At 43.5% G+C, this 19,964-nt stretch overlaps 1 protein-coding gene across 3 annotated transcripts; it reads right to left on the bottom strand.

The window, feature by feature from the left end:
- Positions 1–1,027: 1,027 nt before the first annotated feature.
- Rdh11 (retinol dehydrogenase 11) lies at positions 1,028–19,491 on the bottom strand. 3 transcript variants are annotated; one of them, XM_021179204.2, is made up of 7 exons: positions 19,327–19,491; positions 16,405–16,523; positions 15,893–16,048; positions 13,558–13,662; positions 12,294–12,503; positions 9,835–10,024; positions 1,028–3,037 (listed from the first exon to the last, which is right to left on the bottom strand). In XM_021179204.2, the coding sequence occupies exons 1-7, from the start codon at positions 19,389–19,391 to the stop codon at positions 2,932–2,934; spliced, it is 951 nt and encodes a 316-aa protein (XP_021034863.1). In that variant the 5' UTR covers positions 19,392–19,491; the 3' UTR covers positions 1,028–2,931. The 3 variants fall into 3 exon arrangements, with proteins under 3 accessions (XP_021034863.1, XP_021034864.1, XP_021034865.1); XM_021179205.3 differs by lacking the exon at positions 19,327–19,491 and adding an exon at positions 18,383–18,535; XM_021179206.3 differs by lacking the exon at positions 19,327–19,491 and adding an exon at positions 18,051–18,231.
- Positions 19,492–19,964: the final 473 nt, after the last annotated feature.

A 19,964-nucleotide genomic window follows, 5' to 3' on the forward strand; every position in this document is an offset into this window, starting at 1 on the left:
ATAGACCCATCTTATCTGCCCTTATGTGAAATATATCAACAATTACGAAGTCCTTTCTGTCCTTCCATACGTATAAATTCCTGTGTATACTGTTGGCAGGGTTTCCACAAAGGGCCCACTCTCAAAAGTTTTCGTGGGGATTCAATATTTATACCTGGATATATATGGGGCTGAGGGTGTTACCGAGGGGTACAACACTTATCTAGCATAAGCAAGTCCTATAATCCATCTTCTAAGGTGTGTGTGGGAGTGGGTTCCTGGTGATTTTTGTCTTTGAAGCCCTGGGTTTTACAAGCTTGAATCCACCAACCGTTAAATTCAATGAAAAAATAAAATAAAACACAGTGTGCAGGGATGACAAAATCTGATGTTGTTAGCAGTGGTGTGAAGTCTTAATATTTCTTTTTCTTATAAAACTAAAAGATAGTTCAAGAGTGTTGTTCAATTTTAATCCTAGCACTTGGAAGACAGAGGCAGATGGATCACTGAGTTCGAGGCCAGCCTGGTCTACAGAGCACATTGCTGGACAGCCAGGCCATATAGAGAAACCATGCCCCAAAAATATAAAATTAAAAGATTTATACTTGAATATGTATGAACACGTGTGAGGGCAAGTGCCCTGCCTGTGGAGCCAGGAGAGGGCGTGGGATCTTTTGGAGCTGGAGTTACAGGTGGGCTGCCTGCCGTGCTGTTAGAGAGTTGTGTGTGATCCAAAGAACTGTGCCATTTCTTCAACCCCAAGTCTTATCTGTCGCAGAAATGGACAGATATAAAAAGGAGCTCCTGCCAAGACCAAGAGATGTGGAAACAGTGACCTTTGGTCGGTGGCATGTAAGTAGAAAATGATCTAATGATTGGTCCGGTGATCACAAACCAAATTAACGACACTTGCATTTTAGGTGTACTATAGTGATTCTGGGACACAGGCATCCAATAGAATGGGAAATAACTGTGTAACTGTGTTTTCTTTAAGCTACAAGTACTTTCATTTAATTCTAACAGTTATAATCTGGAATTAAAAACAAGGTAATTGAAAAGAACCTTTATTTTCATTGACAAGTGGATATAAATTAAGTAAAATATTATTTTAATTAACCACTGCATTGTCAAAAGTTTTCCAATATCCCCATAAACTAATTTTAAAATAAGTTTATTGGTCAGAACCCATAAAATTATTAATTTACAAATGTTAGAAGTTAAAGATTGTGGTCCTGTCAGTCTTACATATTCAAGCTTAAAATATAATTGTCAGCCCAAGGAAATGGCAAACTCCCTTAGAATAGCATCCTCCAAGCCAGTGATGGGAACATGAGGGGTTCCTGACACCCTGGGTCTGCATTGCTTTTGATAAAAGCTCTCCAAATAAAGCAGAATCGTAGTAAATTGAGGCTATCTCTACTTTCTTTTGCAGTGCTGGGATCAAGCCCAGGGACCTCACACATTTCAGGAGAGCATACCCCGCAAAGTCAAAATTGATTTTTTTTTTTTTTTACAAAATTATTTGTATGTGTGCCTGCATGTATATCTATGCACCACATTCCTGCAGGGCCTGTGGAGGTAGATGAGGCTGTCTGATCCTCTAGATCCTCTATAACTGAGGTTATAGATGGTTGTGGTGGCCATGTGGGTCCTAGTAATTGAACCAGGGTTCTCTGGAACAGCAGGCATTACTAAGCCATCGAATCTCTCCATACACACTCCTGAAATGGACATCTTGTTAAGCTAATGTAAAAAAATGCTCTGTAAGATTATGAACTGACTATAATTACCAATCCTTAGGATAACATTTCTGAATAGAGAAATATTTTACTCTTGTGCTTTGGACATTTTCCTGTCACTCTGACTGGTGATTAAGACAGTGTGCCTTTCTGTAGCTGTCTATTACTGCCTTTCCGTTATGGTTTTAGATCCTCAGCTGACCCCTTCATTATCACATGTCACCTCCTAGGATTTTTCTTTTAAACTTCTTCCCTGCGGCATCTGTGCTTCTCAGTGACCTATTACAACACAGATAGTGTCTCCCTCGCTTTGCAACTGTACTCAAAGACTCCACAGTGATTTGTCCCATCTCTGGTAATTTGTCTACACTACAATCTGATGAAGGACTTTTCCTTTGTGGCTATTGTGAATTTTGTAGAAACATATCCAACTGCATGAATGCACAAGAAGACACACAAAATCGACACAATGACAATGAGAAGGCCTTTCCTTTTCTAGTTTCCTAAGAGAAACTAAGGCACAAAAAAGAGGCCTCTGTGGGTCTGGGGTCAGTAACTGACCCCAGTGACCTATCGTCTCATACCGTTCCTTCCATTACCTCCTTACTAGGCTGAGAAACAGCGGGAAGATGAGGTTTGGCTTTATTTTTATCTCTGCCCTTCAAATCCCACAAATTTCTTAGAGAAGGAAGCGCTTCAGTGGTCTGGACATAGAAAAGTGTCTCAGAAGCAAAAGCTTCAGACTGCCAGATTTAGTAAAAACTTTTCTTAAGTATCCAGATGTTGGGACCACAAAGCCCTGCTCTTGAGCCAGGTCACAGGACTCCTGAGGTTCAGCTGAGGTTACAATGGAGTTCTTCAAGGAAAGGATGGTTGGCTCGGAGGAGCTCCATCTAATCCACACTGTCATGCACCAGTCTTCATAGGGCTTTCATGCTCCTGGTTAGGTGGAGTTTCCAAAGGAAACTAGGAGCTGTATAGGTCACATGAAGGTCCTCTGTCTTAGTGACGCCACTAGAAACTCTGGCAGGAGCAGGAACAAAATAAGTCAATACAAACTCAAGGGGTTTAGAGGAACCTGGCAGTGTACTGGGATTAACTGGATGCCAAGCAGGAAAGGCTTGAAGTTCTTTGCTCTTCGGGTTCAAGGTTTTGGCCACTTTGAAGGATAATCATCATCTCCTCCAATCTTCTTTTGAGTCCAAACCACCACTTACCAATCCACTGGGAGGCCCAGCAGGTCACAGCTGACATTCCACAGCCGCCTGGCTATTATCTCATTGCGACCTTGGTAAGAGACCCATGCCAACTGGCAATCACTGGAAGGGATACAAAGAGACTTGAAACACAGGGTCAAGAATGGCATTTTCTCTTTGCCTAATATAAAGAATATGCTAGGAAAACAATCTAGAGCTCACAGGTCCCCCAGATACTTTACAGAACAATGCTATCCTATTTCTTCATTTGCTGATCCTTTTATTTATTTGCATCTCTCTATGTAGCCCAGGCTGGCTTGGACCACTTGCTCTGTTGGCCAAGCCTGGCCTCAACATCATGATCCTTTTGCCATGACTCCCTCCTCTCAAATGCTGGGGTTATAGGCACATGCCACCACAGCCAGACTATTCTCCAGTCTTTCCCTCAAGAAAATATTTCTATCTTCTCACTCAACTATCTCTGATCAGAATGCTTTGCTATAAAATGTGGTCTGTGTATATGCTTAGCTATATCAGTGTCGCCCAGACACCTGTACAGGTCCATTTACTTCAAATGAGGTCAAAGGTTACCCTTCAAGGCCTTGGACATTGACCTGTGGCTAACATCCTGCTGTTCACATTGGCTGCAGAAGGCATTGTTACAGGAGTGAAGAAGGATGGGGAGCTACCGCAGTGGTTGAGTACTGACTGCCTGGCCCACTTAAGTCCTAGCACATGGGGGCACAGTGAAAAAGGGAGAGGAAGAACAAAAAGTGTAAAAGTGAGAATGAGGGAAATCACTTTTTAATACCAAGCCCACTCAGTAATAATGGCAACAATATTCCATGAGCTTGATGATTTTCATTCTCCACACTGTTGTGTTGGGGACACATTCGAGCCACAGAGAGGTATTCTCAGAATCCTTCTCTACATTGCCATAACTCTGCAGGACAGGCATCCAAACTCTGCACCACCTAGAAACTTTTTTTTTTTTTTAAAAGATTTATTTATTGATTATATGTAAGTACACTGTAGCTGTCTTCAGACACTCCAGAAGAGGGCGCCAGATCTCGTTATGGATGGTTGTGAGCCACCATGTGGTTGCTGGGATTTGAACTCTGGACCTCTAGAAGAGCAGTCGGGTGCTCTTACCCACTGAGCCATCTCACCAGCCCAGAAACTTCTTTCAAGGACAATTCTCTTTTATTCATCTTATACTCTCTGCATCTAGTACATTTTGTGCATGCATGTGTATGTACACATCAGCATGTATACATTCATGTTCATGTGTGCACATGTGCACACGTGTATTCATGTGTAAGGAAGGCAGATGTTGACAGCACATGCCTTCCTCATTAACTCTCCACCTTCCTTTTAGGGCAGGGTCTCTCAGTGAACCAGAGGTCACCAATTCAGCTAGACTGGCTAGCCAGCAAGCCTCAAAGATCTTCCTGTCTCTGCCTCCCTTGTCCTGGGATCACAGGTGTATATCAATGCACTTGACTTTTCTGTGGATGCTAGCAAGTGAACTAAGGTCTGAATATCAGATGTGCTAGCTACATGAGAATCAGTTCATCCCATGATCTTGCAAGAAATGCTGGTGGGAACATAAGAAGAGTAACTCTGGACAAACCCCAAGTGTTTACCGACTCGAGCAACCCCCTCTCCCCTCTAGTACTCATACTGGGATTTTCCTTGTCCTTTGTCCCCGCTTTGTGCTCCAGGGCAGTGGTTCTCAAATATGGTGGGATCCCTCCTGAGGAAACTTGGCAATGTCTGACTACATTTATGGCTGTCACAGTGGATGGAGGTATACCAGTGTCTAAGGAGGGGAAGGTAGGGCTCTGCACAAGGCAGCCTCCCACAAGAAAGGTCTCCTCTAAGGACTGCTGACCTCCTCATAATACCATGTGTAAGCAACTTTGTCTTCAGTCCCATAGTTATAGGAGGTTCAAAAGCTTTACTGACAAGACTTCCTCCCCAGCATAAATATAAAGAGAATCAGAAATTCTCTCAACTCACATGGCTGGCCACAGGTGAATGAGACATCTGGGTTGTTCTGCAGGACCTACACTCCTCTGAACTGACTGCTCCTCCCTCTTGTCAGCTAATTGGTCTCAGCAAGAAGGAAAGTAACTAACATGGGCCTTTCCAGTGTATCAATCACATTAAAAAATTAACTTGAATGGATCTTAGCTCTCACTGTAATGATAAAGCTTTAAAATGGTTAGAAGGAAAGATAGTACCGTAGTATGTCCTTATGACCTCAAGTAAGGCAGTAGATCCCTGGATACGACACCAAAAGTCCAACTGACAAGCAAACATGATAAATTGGACTTCATCAACATTAAAATTAGACACTTGGGTTAGGGATAGAGCTCAGTGGCAGAAGCTCTGGGTTCAGTCCCAGCAACACATGCACAAGCGCACACATGCGCACATGCACATACATGCATGCTAGAAACGTGTTTGAGCTTTAAAGGATACCATCAAAAAAGATGGGATGATAATCCACAGAATATAAAGATATATTTGCAAATCATATATCTGATAAAGGACTTGTATCTAGCCTATAAAGAACACTGAACAATAAAAAGCAAAACCTAATTTTAAAAATGGCAGAAGAGCTGAAAAGACAATTCTCCAATAAAGATGCACAAATGAACAAAGCACACAAAAATGCTCAACAACATTAGCAGGAAAATGAAAAGGATAAGCTGCAATTTCATATATGCTAGGATGGCTAAGACTAGAAGGAAGGAAGGTGCTGTCCATAGGCTGGAGAAACCTAAGCCTTCACACACTGCTGGTGGGAATGCAAAATGGGACAGATACTTGGAAAAGCCTGGTAGTTCCTCTACAATTAAACATGAAGTTGCCGAATGGCTCAGAGATTCCTCTATAGATCATTAAGGAATTTCCATACAAAAATTCCCATGTGGGTCAAGTATGATGGTGTAAGTCTTTAATCCCAGTATTCAAGAGGCAGAAGCAGGAGGATCAAAAGGCCCACCTGGGTTACTTTGCAAATTCAAAGCCAGCTGAGATACAGAGTGACAACTGATCTCAAAAACAAACACATAACAGCACAAAACAAAACCCACAGCCAGACACTGCAGCTCACAGCTATAATCCCAGCACTTGGGAAGCTGAGGTGCAATAACTGGCACAAGTTCCAGGCCAGCCTTGTTTCCAAAACCAGAATGGAATAAGCCAAACAATAGTAAAATAAATATTAAATGAATGTTCATAACAGTATTATTTAAATAGCCAGAAAGCAAAATGGTATGTTCATTTTATGCATGGTATATGATGATATGAACATACAATGAAATATTGTTTTTAACTAAAAGGTGAAATATACTTTCACATGAATGAAACTTGAAAACATTAAGGTAGGTGAAAGAAACCACAAGAAATTCTAGTTATGATTCCACTTATATGAACATGGAGAGTAGGCAAATCCATAGAGACAGAAAGTAGGTTAGTAGGAGCAGGCAAAGGGAATAGCTACTAAAATAGTCAAGGCTTCTCTCTATCAGAACAGGCTTCAAATTCATCTCTAGATACCTATCTACATGACTGCTGCTAGACCTTCAAAATGAAGTAAAAATTAATATTCACAGCATAAGAAAATTTCCTAAAGAGTCACGCATCTGAGCATTTGGGAATTAAGAGGCAGGAGGATTAGGAGTTCAAAGCCAGCCTCAACTAGAGATTGAGCTTGAAACCAGCATGAGACCATGTCTCCGAAAGAAAGAAAAAAAGAAAGAAAGAAAGAAAGAAAGAAAGAAAGAAAGAAAGAAAGAAAGAAAGAAAGAGAGAGAGAAAGGGAGAAAGGGAGAAAGGGAGAGAGAGAGAGAAAGAAAGAGAGAGGAAGAAAGATCGATCGATCTGAGGCCAGTGTGGTGGTGCACACCTTTCTTCCCAGCACCCTGGGATGCAGAAGCAGGTGAATCTGTTTGAGGTCAACCTAGTCTACAGAGCAAGTTCTAGGACAGTGAAGGCCTAGTAAGACCTTGACTCAAAAGAATAAAACAATAAAATACAATCATTCCAACACACAGTGTTATGTGTCTAGTGTACAGTGCTTTTATACTTTATATAGTTTTTGAAGTTCAGATCTTTATTTCCAACTATTCGATACACAACTTGTATGCATGCAGATATCACATACTAGACAATTATATAGTCTTAGGTCACTACAACTGAATATCTGTTTAATTTTTATTCTTTTGGCAATAGCAAATTTACCCTCCCAATCAACTTGTCCTCTTTGAAGAGTGGATGGGAAACAATGGAACTAAGGTTCAAGACAGTTGGTGTCTCCACACTCCCAAAACAGTTCCCCTCGAGGTATGTCAGACAGCTGGCTGGCCACTGACATTCCCAGTCTGCACTAACACTGCAGTACACTTTCCTCTTGCTTGTTTGCCAGACTTCATGCCCACTGCTTTGGAATTCAAGATCCTTAAGTTGCATGCATTCTTTCCCCATTCTGCATTTCCCTTCCTGTTCTCATCAACAACCAGGTTCCACAGATGTGAAACCGGGTTACCAAATCCTCTTTCAGCCCCACACTCAACTAGGCATCCACTAAGAAGTCAGGCAGGCCTCACTCATGGAAGCTGCCTTTTCATTCCAGTTGTCATTGCTTGAAACCAGGAACTCTGTATCTTTTGGGGTTACTTATTCAATCATTAATAAATAAATTAATTAATTAAAATTTTTTATTCCTTTTTTGTTTCTCCCAAAGCAGAGATCAGATCAGATTCTATTTCTCTGCTGCACTAACTTCTATGACTCCTCCACCAGGCTGGCATTATTAACCCTTTGTCATCTGTTTATTCATCTTTCCAATCTAACGCTATTATTCATCTTTCCACTCTAATGCTACCCACAGTATGTTTATTCATCTTTCCACTCTAACTCTACCCACAGTCTTGTCTATAAAATACCAACAATATCTTGAAGGTGGGGATAAAATATAAGTTTGAACTTATGTGACACATGATTTTCTTTATAAAAATATGGTGACAGGCTTAAGGATGGGAATGGGACATGTTTGGCCATGAGTTATGGCAGCTTAAACTGGACAGTGGGTGAATATGGGGTTAATATGCTATTTATTCTACAATAAAAATTGAGGCAGAGGCAGGCAGATTGTGAGTTTGGGATCAGTTTGGGCTATGCAGCAAGACCATGTCTCAAAAGATAAATATAAAAGTAGATAGATAACAGGGCTGGGAGATTAGTTTAGTGGGTAAAGGGCATGCTTTGCAAACATGAGGATGCACGTTATAAGCCAGATGTGGTGGCACAAACCTGTAATCCCAGGGCAGGGGACTGAGACAGGTGGGTTCCTGCGACACACTGGCCAGGGAGTCTAGCTCTCTTGGCATGTCTCAAGCCAAAGATAAGAAATCTTGTCATTCTCTGTGTCCTACCCCCTTCAAAAGGTGGATGGTGCCTGAAGTTATCCTCTGGCTTCCCCATGGACAGGCACACATGCAAGCCTTCATGCATACAAACATGCATACAACACACCCAAAAAACCAAAACTTAGGCAGGGGACTCGGCAGTGATAGAACTTGCCCCAAGAGGCCTCAGGGTCCATCCCCAGCACTGAGAAAATAATAAAATAAAATACAAGTGTGATGGTTTGTATATTCTTGGACCAGGGAGTGGCACCATCTGGAGGTGTGGCCTGGTTGGAATAGGTGTGTCACAGTGGGTGTGGGCTTAAGACTCTCACCCCAGTTGCCTGGAAGTCAGTCTTCCACTAGCAGCCTTTGGATGAAGACGTAGAACTCTCAGCTCTGCCTGTGCTATGCCTGCCTGGATACTGCCATGCTCCCACCTTGATGATAATGGACTGAACCTCTGAACTTATAAGCCAGCCCCAAGTAAATGTTGTTTTTTATAAGACTTGCCTTGGTCATGGTGTCTGTTCACAGCAGTAAAACCCTAACTAAGATAACAAGGGACTCGATTGGTTCTATTTCAATTGTGAAGATAATAGATAAATACAGATTAAAAACAAAATAGAGGGGCTGGAGAGATGGCTCAGCCGTTAAGAACACTGGCTGCTCTTCTAGAGTCCTGAGTTCAATTCCCAGCACCTACAGGGACCCAATGCCTTCTTCTGGTGTGTCTGAAGACAGCTACAGTGCACTCAAATACATAAAATAAATAAATCTTTTTTTAAAAAGAAGAAGTTGGGGTACAAAAAGGGAAGAAAACAGGATTGACATGAGAGAACAAAAGCTGAAAAAAAAACCATAATTATTACTATAAAAGATGGTATAAAAATAAAATCAAAGCTAGCGGGTACTAAAAAAAGTGTGAACAGGTAAATTCTTTTATTAAACGACAAAAGCTATTTTAGGAAATATACCTTAAAATTTTTAATCTGGGGCTAGAGAGATGGCTCAGCGGTTAAGAGCACTGACTGTTCTTCCGAAGGTCCTGAGTTCAATTCCCAGCAACCACACAGTGGCTCACAACCATCCGTAACAAGATCTGGCGCCCTCTTCTGGAGTGTCTGAAGGCAGCTACAGTGTACTTACATAAAATAAATAAATAAATAAATAAATCTTTAAAATTTTTTTAATCTATTGTTATTACTTTATATGTACGAGTATTTATGTGCAGTGTATGTCTATGAACCATGTATATGCCTGGTACCCACAGTGGCCAGAAGGGAAGGTCAGATTCCCTGGGACTAGAGTTACACACAGTTGTAACTGGTGCTGAGAATGGAACCCAGGCCCTCTGGAAGAGCAGCCTGTGCTAGCCCAGCCAACTCTCCGACTCTGGGAAATACACATTTTACAAAAACGCATATACCAGATCAAACAAACCCCAAGTTATTTCCCCAAAGCAGTAACAACTCATTTCAAAGACAGATACCCTCATACCTGAAATGACTGCCACTTAGGCTCTCGAGACCTTCTGTCAGGGCACAGTACAGGCTCGTCTGAGCTCCCTCTTGAGGGGTCTTGATGAAAATGAAGAAAAGTTGCCAAAGCCATCTCATAATAGAGGAGTGCCGCGTCAATTCAGAATGGACTGTGCCAGGGTGTACAGAATATGTTGTCACTCCAGAGCCTGGGGCAGGCAGGGGACATGCCAAGAAGGAAGACAAGATTTGATTTAACAACTAGACAAAGAGAGCAAAGCATGTGACGACACTTATGACACCCACAGACGATCTCTGCTCCCGGCGAGCATCTATATCACACGCACCTACTCACTGCAATTTATACACACTGCAGACTCAGGAACTAGGCTCCTAAGAGACAGGCTTGCCGCTGCACTAGGGTAGGAGAGCCAAGTCCCAGCCTCTCAGCAGCCCTTTGCATTGTTGGCCATCCTCATCCCTCCCTCTCAGGCTTCTTTTCCACTGCCTTCCATGACCCCATGCCTCTTCCAATGTTCTTAAATCTCCAGGTGCTGTAACTCGTTTCCTTAGTCATCACTTTCTACCCTGATACCAAACCTCAGAATTCTCACAGTGCATTAAACTCCCACCATACAATTTTGTTTGTTCGGGGTGTTTTGTTTTGTTTTTTTGAGATAGGGGTACTTTGTGTGACCTTGGTTGTCCTGAAACTGGCTCTGTAGACCAAGCTGGCCTGGAACTCATAGAGATCTGACTGCCTCTGCTTCCCAAGTGCTGGGACTAATGTGCTTATCAACACTATGTGTGTCTCTGTGTATGTATGCCATGTGTGGGGTGCATGCAGAGGCCAGAAGATCCCCTAGAGCTGGAGTTATGGGCAACGGCTCCTTTGAATAGCAGTAACACATTACATGGAAAGATCACAGAGATCTTATTAGAGTTGTATTCTGTCTATGAGGAATACACAGAAGCAAATGCATAGGAAGGTGACTGTCAGCTGATGACAGTGGTAATTTGAAGGATGGGGGAATTTCCTTTTCCCCTTCCCTTCTCCCTCTTGCTCCAGCCCCTGCTAGCTCCGGGCTCAGGCTGGGGGACTAACAGAGGCTTTCTGTCTTTAGTTCTATGTACTTCTAAACTATTTGAATGTCATAAAGTGAATGTGATATACAACTAGAGAAACTTCATGTGCCGGCTGTTAAACACCTGTTAACCTCTCTTTCCCTCAGAGCTGTGAAGCAAATCAAGAAGTCCCTGAACCTGCCTCATCCTGTAATTCATCCCCAGACCCATGGTAGGACATGGGATGCATGTCTGTGGGACGGATGGTCAATCTTCCTGCACATCAGGGTTCCTGTATTATGCATACCACTATTTCCCACTTAATGAACCCAACTGCCAGGGCCCCCTTACTGTTTTTCCCTAACTCTCACAATGGATACATCTCTCTACCTCTGCATCTTCTTAGCTTCTTCACCCACACTTTGGTAGTTCTTACAACATTTTCTTCTTAACTGTCCTGAACCGATAAGGGATACCTTGCCCTAGCACAGACTGGACACCGGGTCTGAGATGACCACTGGCTTCCTTCTTCTCATCTTGCAACTTCTGTAGCTGTCCTTGTGGTTTGATCGCCCTGTTTCAACAGTGGGGCTCTTGCTCCTGACTCCTTGAGCTTCGGTTCTGTCTGGCTCAACTCCTAAGCACTGCCTGCCCTAGATTCCCTTTCTCTTTATTAGAAATACACAGCAGACAATGCTAACGACCTCTGTTTACTCATGACTAAAAATTCCCTTTCTCAAGCATATTTTTCCCTTAAATTTGATCTTTCTTTTCTTTAAAAAAATATTTATTTTATAGTTATGACAACGTTGCCTGCATGTGTGTGTCATAGTATACCCCAGGAGGTCAGACGAAGGTATAGAATCTCCTGGAACTAGAACTGCAGATGGGTGAGCCACCATGTGGATGCTGAGAATTGAACCTGAGTCTTTATAAAAGCAAGTGCTCTGACCTGCTAAACCATCTCTCCCTTGCTTGACCTTTTGCTATTAGAGAGATGCCCCCTCCCCTGTCTATCACTCCCAGTACATGTTTCATACAATGTCTGTTATTAAGTAACACTTCACTTGTCACAAGGAGTGAAAAACCCTGACTTGCTTGTGAGGACTGAATGGATTATGACCACAAGCTGTAAGCAGTTCTCACTTTACCTAGGAGGGACTGAATCTTGGAAATCTCAGTAACATGCAGTAGTGCTGCAGTGAGCAGTGAGGCCAAGACCTCGGAGTCAGAGTTCCCCTGTCCCTAGCCAGCCACCTCCAATAGTCATTGGGGGCTACTTACTAAAAGCATACCCAGTTAGACTCATGGAAGCAGGTCTGTGCAGGGGATGGGCTCTGGGAAGCACCCTGTCCTGTGGCTTTCTGCTATTCTTACTGTCTCCTGTCTCTCACACTGCTCACGCCCACTCACCTTTCAGCCTCCTGGCCAGCTCCTTAGTGAAGAGAATGTTGGCTAGTTTGCTGTGGCAGTACGCGAGACTCGCACTGTAGAACTTCTCACCCTGCAGGTTATGGAAGTGGATCCTACCCAGATGGTGTCCCAAAGAAGACAAGTTGACTATCCTTGATGGGGCTGACTCCTTCAGCTTTTCTAGCAGCAAATGGGTCAGGAGGAAGTGACCTGTTGAGAGGAAGTAGGATTATCAGGGTTGTTCAGCACCCATGTGCAGATAAGAAGGAGCGTGATAAACCGAGATCACTTCTGGGAAGGAGGGAGGGAGGGAGGGAGGGGGGAGAGGGGGAGAGAGAGAGAGAGAGAGAGAGAGTATGTACTCGGGAATGAGGTCCACCACAACAACTTCTCATTATGAGTTAGAGAACAGGTTCAGAGGGGATTTTAGGAACAAGAAGCAGCCAAAGATAGAAGACGTCCTTATACGAGACATGTTTGGGCTAAGGATATGAATCCTGTTTTACCATCACTGTTTAAGAGCAAACATTAGCACACATGTGTAATCTTAGCACTCAGGAGGCTGAGGCAAGAAAATCACGAGTTGGAGGTAGTCTAAGAGAAACCTTAACCCTCAAAGGAACATGGAGAACACATGGCCTCTACCTGTTGCTAACTATAAAGATCAATTGTTAAGACTAGCAACACAGCCCTCTGTCTAATCAAGCTATTCAACTATACTTGCAATAAAAGCCAAATCTGAATTACAGATTTAAAAAGTAGGGAGAAAAGTTGGAGCGATGGCTCAGCAGTTAAGAGTGTGTGCTGTTCTTCCAGAGGACCCAAGTTTGTTTCCTAGTAATCATATGTGGAAGGCCACATCTACCCACAACTCCAGCTCCAGAAGATCTGATACTTGGCTTTCAGCTTCTGCAGACACATACATACATGTAGCATACAGACATACACGTAAATAAAAACAAATCTTTATACATACATATATACATACACGTAAATAAAAACAAATCTTTATACATACATATATACATACGCGTGTGTGTGTGTGTGTGTGTGTGTGTGTGTGTGTGTGTGTGTGTGTAGGCAGAACCTGAAGCAAGCCTCAGGATTAGCCTTCATCTTTCAGGCAGTTCTTAACTATTTACTATGCATGCATGGTTAATTATAGCCCTGAGCTCCAATGATGCCACAGATAAGGCTCAACCTGATCCTTGAATTTTCTGAGTTCTCGGTTCCCCATGGCTTTGGTTGGAGACAGACTTCTCACCCAGGTGGTTGACACCAATGTGCATCTCAAAGCCGTCTGCAGTCTTCGAGTAGGGGCACATCATCACGCCCGCATTGTTGATTAGAAGGTGTAGATGCTTTTCCTCTGCAGGAAGAGAAAACAGCCAGGGCATTCACATCTCAGACATCCTCCTCACAGCCCAGGCTCCCAAGTGGGGGATGAAAGCAGGGGCGTGAGACAGCACTCTCTGCCCTTATTCCCTCCAGTGACTTTGCATTATTTATTTATTTATTTTTTATTATAAGACTAGGGCTAATCCACACACCTTGACAGGGCAAAATTCCATTTTACATTACAGACTATCACATCCAGGCTCCCCCAAAGCACCTTCCTCATTGGTTTGGGGAAGTATTCCATCTACCTCTCCTAACAGAAAGACGTTCCAAGCTGAATGGAAAGACTTAGAAGCTAGCAGGGGTGGAGGGGTGAGGCTGGGGTGCCCCGTGAACACCCATACTTGTGGGACTCAGGCCTTCAAAGAAACCTGCCACCTCTCTCTCTCTCAGTTCATTTCCTTGTGTGATTTATAATTTATGACCGTAAACATTTTTTTAAGTTTTTTTTTTTAATGAGTACACTGCAGCTGTCTTCAAACACACTAGAAGAGGGCATCAGATCCCATTACAGATAGTTGTGAGCCCCCATGTGGTTGCTGGGAATTGAACTCAGGACCTCTGGAAGAGCAGTTAGTGCTCTTAACCACTGAGCCATCTCTCCAGCCCGACTGTAAACTCTTTTTTTTTTTTTTTTTTTTTTTTTTTTTTTTTTTTTTTTTTTTTTAAAGATTTATTTATTTATTATATGTAAGTACACTGTAGCTGTCCTCAGACACTCCAGAAGAGGGCACCAGATCTCGTTACGGATGGTTGTGAGCCACCATGTGGTCGCTGGGATTTGAACTCTGGACCTTCGGAAGAGCAGTCGGGTGCTCTTACCCACTGAGCCATCTCACCAGCCCGACTGTAAACTCTTAAGGGTGGAAATATTTTTCTCAAGAAGTCTAGATCCCTGGGTGATTGGGGGTGAGGCATACCTACTTATGGGGAGATACCACAGCTTTCTAAAAAGTGTTATTGCATCTATTTATTTGAGAGAGAAAGACAGAGAAAATACATGGCATGGAGTATGTGCAGGTCAGAGGACAACACATGTGAGTTAGTTCTCTCCTTCTGCCAGGTGGGCCCTAAAAATTGAACTCTGGTTGCTTGGCAGCAAGCACCTTTACCTGCTGAGCCATCTTGTTGGCCCCACAGGTCTTTTTAAATTAAGATCCTACATCACTTAGTAGAATGATTTCATGATATCAGCCTGGTTTCTAATTATCGCAAATCACCACCCTTTCTTTCTCTACCCAGACCCTAAGAATGTGGCTTGAATGAGACGTTCCCCCATGAATCTCAAACATTTAAATACTTGGTTCCTAGCTGGTAGCTATTTGGAGAGAATTAGGTAGTGTGATCTTGCTGGAGGAAGCATGTCTCTAGGGACTGGTTCTGAGGTTTCAAAGACCTCGTGCCCTTCCCAGTATGCCTTCTGTATCTTGCTGGCTGTTGTAGATGTGAGCCCTCAGCTGCTCCTGCTGCCACACCTTAGTCTGCCATCATGGACCTTACCCTTCTGCAACTGTATTATCACAGCAAAGGAAAAGTAAGCAACAGACCCAGAGCTAGTAAGCTGCTGTACTATGTCCAAGGTGGCCAGGGCTTTGTTCTTCTTCTTAGTACATAGACTGTGGACCAAATGGCTCTCTTATGAATCTCAACCTTCTATATAGCTCCAGCTTTCAAGAGCCTAGGGCCTCCTCAGCTTCCTATCTTAGCCTGGATGACTGTGCTATACCCTACCAAGCCCCTATTGAGTGCTGATGTTTCTGCTACAGTTTCAGCTTTAGCTCTTGCTCACTGCTATAATTTGGAGGCTGGAGGAACTCTTTGGGAAGGATTCGGAAGTGTGGCCTTGTTGGAGAAGGTATGGTATTCGGGGTGGGCTATGAGATTTCAAAAGCCCACACCATTCCCAATTAGCTACTTCTTTCTGCCTCATGGTTGCAGATCCAGACAGTACTGCTTGACGGCCATGTCTGCCTACCTGCTGCCATGCTCCTTGCTCGCTATGACAGTCATGGACTCTAGCCTTCTGGAACTGGGAACCCCAAATTAAATACTTTCTTTTATATGTTGCCTTGTTCACGGTGTCTCAGCATGGCAATAGTAAAGGAACTAAAACAGGCTCTCTTTTCATTTCTGCATCCTGAAGAAGTCCCTTTGACATAAATCATATCCCAATGATTATAATATCGTCTCTCACCACTTACCAGCTAAGAAGTCTTTGGCAAAGGCTCGAATAGACTTGGTATCAGCTAGGTCCAGTTTCCGTACGAAGACCTGACTGTTCCCTGTGGCGGCTTGGATCTCACGAGCCGCCAGTTCCCCCTTGTCCACATCCCGGCACGCTAAATACACACGGGCTCCTGTCAACCAAACGAAGCAAAAAACCAGTCAGCTCTGGTTTCAAGTGGTTTGAGAGACTGAACGTAGATGCTGGGATTGCTCCTGACATTTTACAAAATCGGAATTTTTATCCCTTATTTCACGACCATGGTATCTGAAGCAAATTAGCAAAGAAAAAATAATAAAAATGGTATTTGCTATTTTTTAAAGTTTTATTAAGTGCCTATTATATGTAGAACATCATACTAGATTCAGACTATAACAGGAAATTAATTAGGTACTTGGAGTGTTCTTACATTCCAAGTCTGGGAAGAAACAACCATCACTGTGAGGGATAAAATATCAGCATAGGTGAGTTAGAAACATGTCCACTTGCCTCTTTGGGCCAGATCTTTAGCTGTCTCCTTCCCAATGCCTGTGTTAGCACCGGTGACTATGGCTACCTTCCCGGGAAGCTGGACATTAGATGTACACACCCCATTGGATAGCATTTTCCTAGAGACACAAGAAAACATCAATCCTTCATTATCCATTCCTGCCAAGGACTCCTGAAGCTACATTCTTCTTCCAATTCCAGGGCTGAGTTTGCTTTTATGGCTTCCAATGTTATTCTTTTATAAGGTTAAGTTAAAAAAAAAAAAAAAAAAAAAAGGCAAGGCCAGCAGGATGCCTTAGCAGTTAGGCATGCTTGCCTCTAAGCCTGCTGACATCAGTACAGTCTACAGGATCTATATGATAGAAAGTGAGGTTTGACTCCTCAAAGTTATCCTCTGACTTCCACATGCACGCCATAGTACACGCATGTGTACCCGCACCACCATATAATAACACACAGTAAATAAATGTTAGAAAGTAAGGAATAAAGAAGACAGCTTTCTGCTCTTAGGCCAGGTATATACCACTCAGGAGATAGATGAGTTCGAGGCCAGCCTGGGTTACAACTGTCTCAAAAAGGAAAACAAAAATTTTATGTTCTTGTTTAAGGACAAAAAGTGATAGCATTTTAAAAACAAAAGTTAGATCTGGCTGAGTATGGTGGCCCATGCCTTTAATCCTAGCACTGGGGAAGCAATGGCAGGCAGATTTCTGAGTTCAAGGCCAGCTTGGTCTAACATAGTGAGTTCCAGGACAGCCAGAGAGATATAGAGAGATTCAGTCTCAAAACACTGAAACAAAGTTATACCTGCTCCCCAAAGCACAAGACCTAGATAAGTGTTTGATTGGTCAGGCACCTGACTTCAGTTCAGAGTTTCCAATCAGGCATGTTTGGCTTAGGAAATCATAAGATTCAACCAAACAGAAGAAAAGTGGCCTTTCTATGCCAATCTGTGACAAACAGCATCTTATAATCTTAAGAAGGGCTAATCCAATTCAAAGAATAGAAATCATAAGCTTATGAATCTAGGTCAAAAATAAGAAAAAGATAACCACATTCACACATTTAAAAAAAAAAAAAAACATTTAAGAATGAGACAAGGGAAGCCGGGCGTGGTGGCGCACGCCTTTAATCCCAGCACTTGGGAGGCAGAGGCAGGCGGATTTCTGAGTTCGAGGCCAGCCTGGTCTACAAAGTGAGTTCCAGGACAGCCAGGGCTACACAGAGAAACCCTGTCTCGAAAAACCAAAAAAAAAAAAAAAAAAAAAAAGAATGAGACAAGGGCTAGGAATGTAACAGGGTAAGCATACATAGTTTACCCAGATGCCAAGCCCTGGGTTTGACTACTGCCATCACACATTAATATCAGAACAATAACAACAAAACAACAACAGAGCAGAGTTCCAGTAGAGAGTGAGGATCGGTATCTCGTTTGTCTAGTTGGAGTCCTTGCACCTGTGCTGCAGGCTCTGCTGGCCTTTCCAAATGGATGAAGCACAAACACAACCCTCAGATTTTCCTCTTCTCTTCTCCTCAATTTTAGGACTAAAAGGATCTGTTGACTCAGAAGTGTGTTTTTAAGGAGCATTTCAACCATTCCACTAAACTTGTTATCTGCAAGCAGCCACTACTTAAGGCAAACTAACCTGTGGTACCCAAAGGAACCTCTCTCTCCTCAGCGATCAAGGCCCCTGGCTCTGTGTCTCACAGCCCTTCAGACTGAACTTCAACACTGACAAATCCTGGGGACCAGGAATTGGCCCTTCCTCCTTCCTCTGTCATCATCGAAAACAAGACAATCAACTTTGAAAGCGCAGCTCTGGCCCCACTCTCCCATGCTGGCTCCAACGGGGATGGTAGAGTTCTTAGAGTGCTCTCTTCTAAGACACATTTCACTGGATGCAGCTCCGGTTCAAGTTTTGTTGAGATTCTATACGGATATGAAGATCTTGTGGTAGAAAGAAACCCAAGTTTTTACCTGAATACAAGGCCCATGTGTGCCTACTTCTGGGAGCTGTAGGTATTCAGAGAGGAGGGGGGGGGGGAATGGAAGTAGCCACCGGAGAGAGAAGAAAAAGCAAAAAGAGTGGGAAGAAAAAAATGTTGGTCATGGTAAGAAATGACAGAAGGATGGCACAGCCTCAGCTCCAATAGGAACTATGGCCACGCCCAGAAAGAAGGTGGCGTTTATTACTGGTCCACCGTCACTCCTGGTGACTTACTCAGAACCAATCAGTGGTCTGCCCCTTGTGGTAGCCTGCCGCTGATTCTCAGGTGATTACACACACCTCCAGGTTTGGGCTGACCTGACACTTAATTAAGAAACCATTCTTTGACCACGTGGTTCTTCTCCTGGCTCCTAGTAATCTAATTAGGGCAAACAAGCACATGTTCCTACTCCGAAGGACAATGACTCTTCCCCTTCAGTTGTCACAACAAACACCTACACAAGTGAATAACGGCAACAAGGAAGCATGCCCCAGATAACATTGGCATCGGGTTCAGAGAGTAAAAAGTGCAACCCTCCTGTAGTACCTCAAGGGCTGGAGGCAAATAGCTAGACAAAGGCTGGTTCAAAGCTTGGGAGTGGAGAAAACAGATCTAAAGCCCGCCATACTCACCGGCTTCCCGAACCTAGAAAGCAAATAGTGCTAGAGGAAATAAGGTAGGCCAGAAAGAGCAAAACAGGATGATGGAGACCTGGAGCGTTTTTACGACCACCTGGGGTCTGGCGTCTGGCCGTGCCCACGTCCAGGGCACCAGGATCTCGCCTACAGTCCAGTAAACTCCAGATCTTTGCTACCTTAAAGGGCTCCTCAGTCCTTTCCTAGTCTTTCTTTACCGGGGCTAGGGAGAAGGCTTCAGTAGGGATTTTTATCTTCTCTAAAAGACCTGGCAAGAAAAGGCAACATTCGCACAGACCTGATTTTTGGCGTGACCAAGTACAGGATGAAGGGAAGAGAGAGCAGAAGCAGGAATCCGAACATCTCAGCACCACCGAAGGGCAGTTGAAGTTGATGCTCTAAAGAGGACAGCGGGATATGGCTTCTGATCCTAGACACACCCCGGTTCAACTGCAACCGCCAGGGAGCAAAGCCCTCTGGGAAATGTAGTCCTGGATTTGGCGGCCGCCTGGCGGTGATACATTCAGAGTATACTTCCAAGCACTATGAAAAGTTGAATAACACAACCGTGGAGCAATGGTCTTCAATGGTCCAGGGCCTAGGCCCTGTGGGATCGTTGAGCCAGCCCTTCTACCACTCCTCTGGCCACTAATTGACTCTTTGGAAGTCTCGCGGGTTTGCTATCTCCTGGAGCCCAAGTCCAGTGTTTGGTTCAATTTCCCCCAATCATTATTAGGAAATTACATTTTGTCTGGGAGACAGCGTCCGGAAAGTATTCTGAGTTTAATTACAAAGGACAGGAGCCGTTTGTCGGACAGTGGGTGTGGTGGAAGAGGTCCTTCCTCAGAGATGACCGTTGCCCTATGGGGCAAAGCAAGTTAAGACTTAGAGAGTCACTGTTGTGTGTACTTCGATCTATGATCCTTCATAATTTCC

This window comes from Mus caroli, unplaced genomic scaffold (genome assembly GCF_978045245.1).
Source record: "Mus caroli unplaced genomic scaffold, Mus_caroli_1 scaffold_14, whole genome shotgun sequence".
In the NCBI taxonomy this organism is placed as follows: Eukaryota; Metazoa; Chordata; class Mammalia; order Rodentia; family Muridae; genus Mus; species Mus caroli.

Bases quoted from the DNA above. Each gene is read 5' to 3' on its own strand.
- Rdh11 (XM_021179204.2), bottom strand. From the start codon at position 19,391: ATGTTCGGATTCCTGCTTCTGCTCTCTCTTCCCTTCATCCTGTACTTG. The intron at 16,524-19,326 runs GTCTGTGCGAAT...TTGTGTCTCTAG, and splicing joins TTGGTCACGCCAAAAATCAG to GAAAATGCTATCCAATGGGG. The intron at 12,504-13,557 runs GTGAGAAGTCTG...TCCTCTCAACAG, and splicing joins CATTGGTGTCAACCACCTGG to GTCACTTCCTCCTGACCCAT.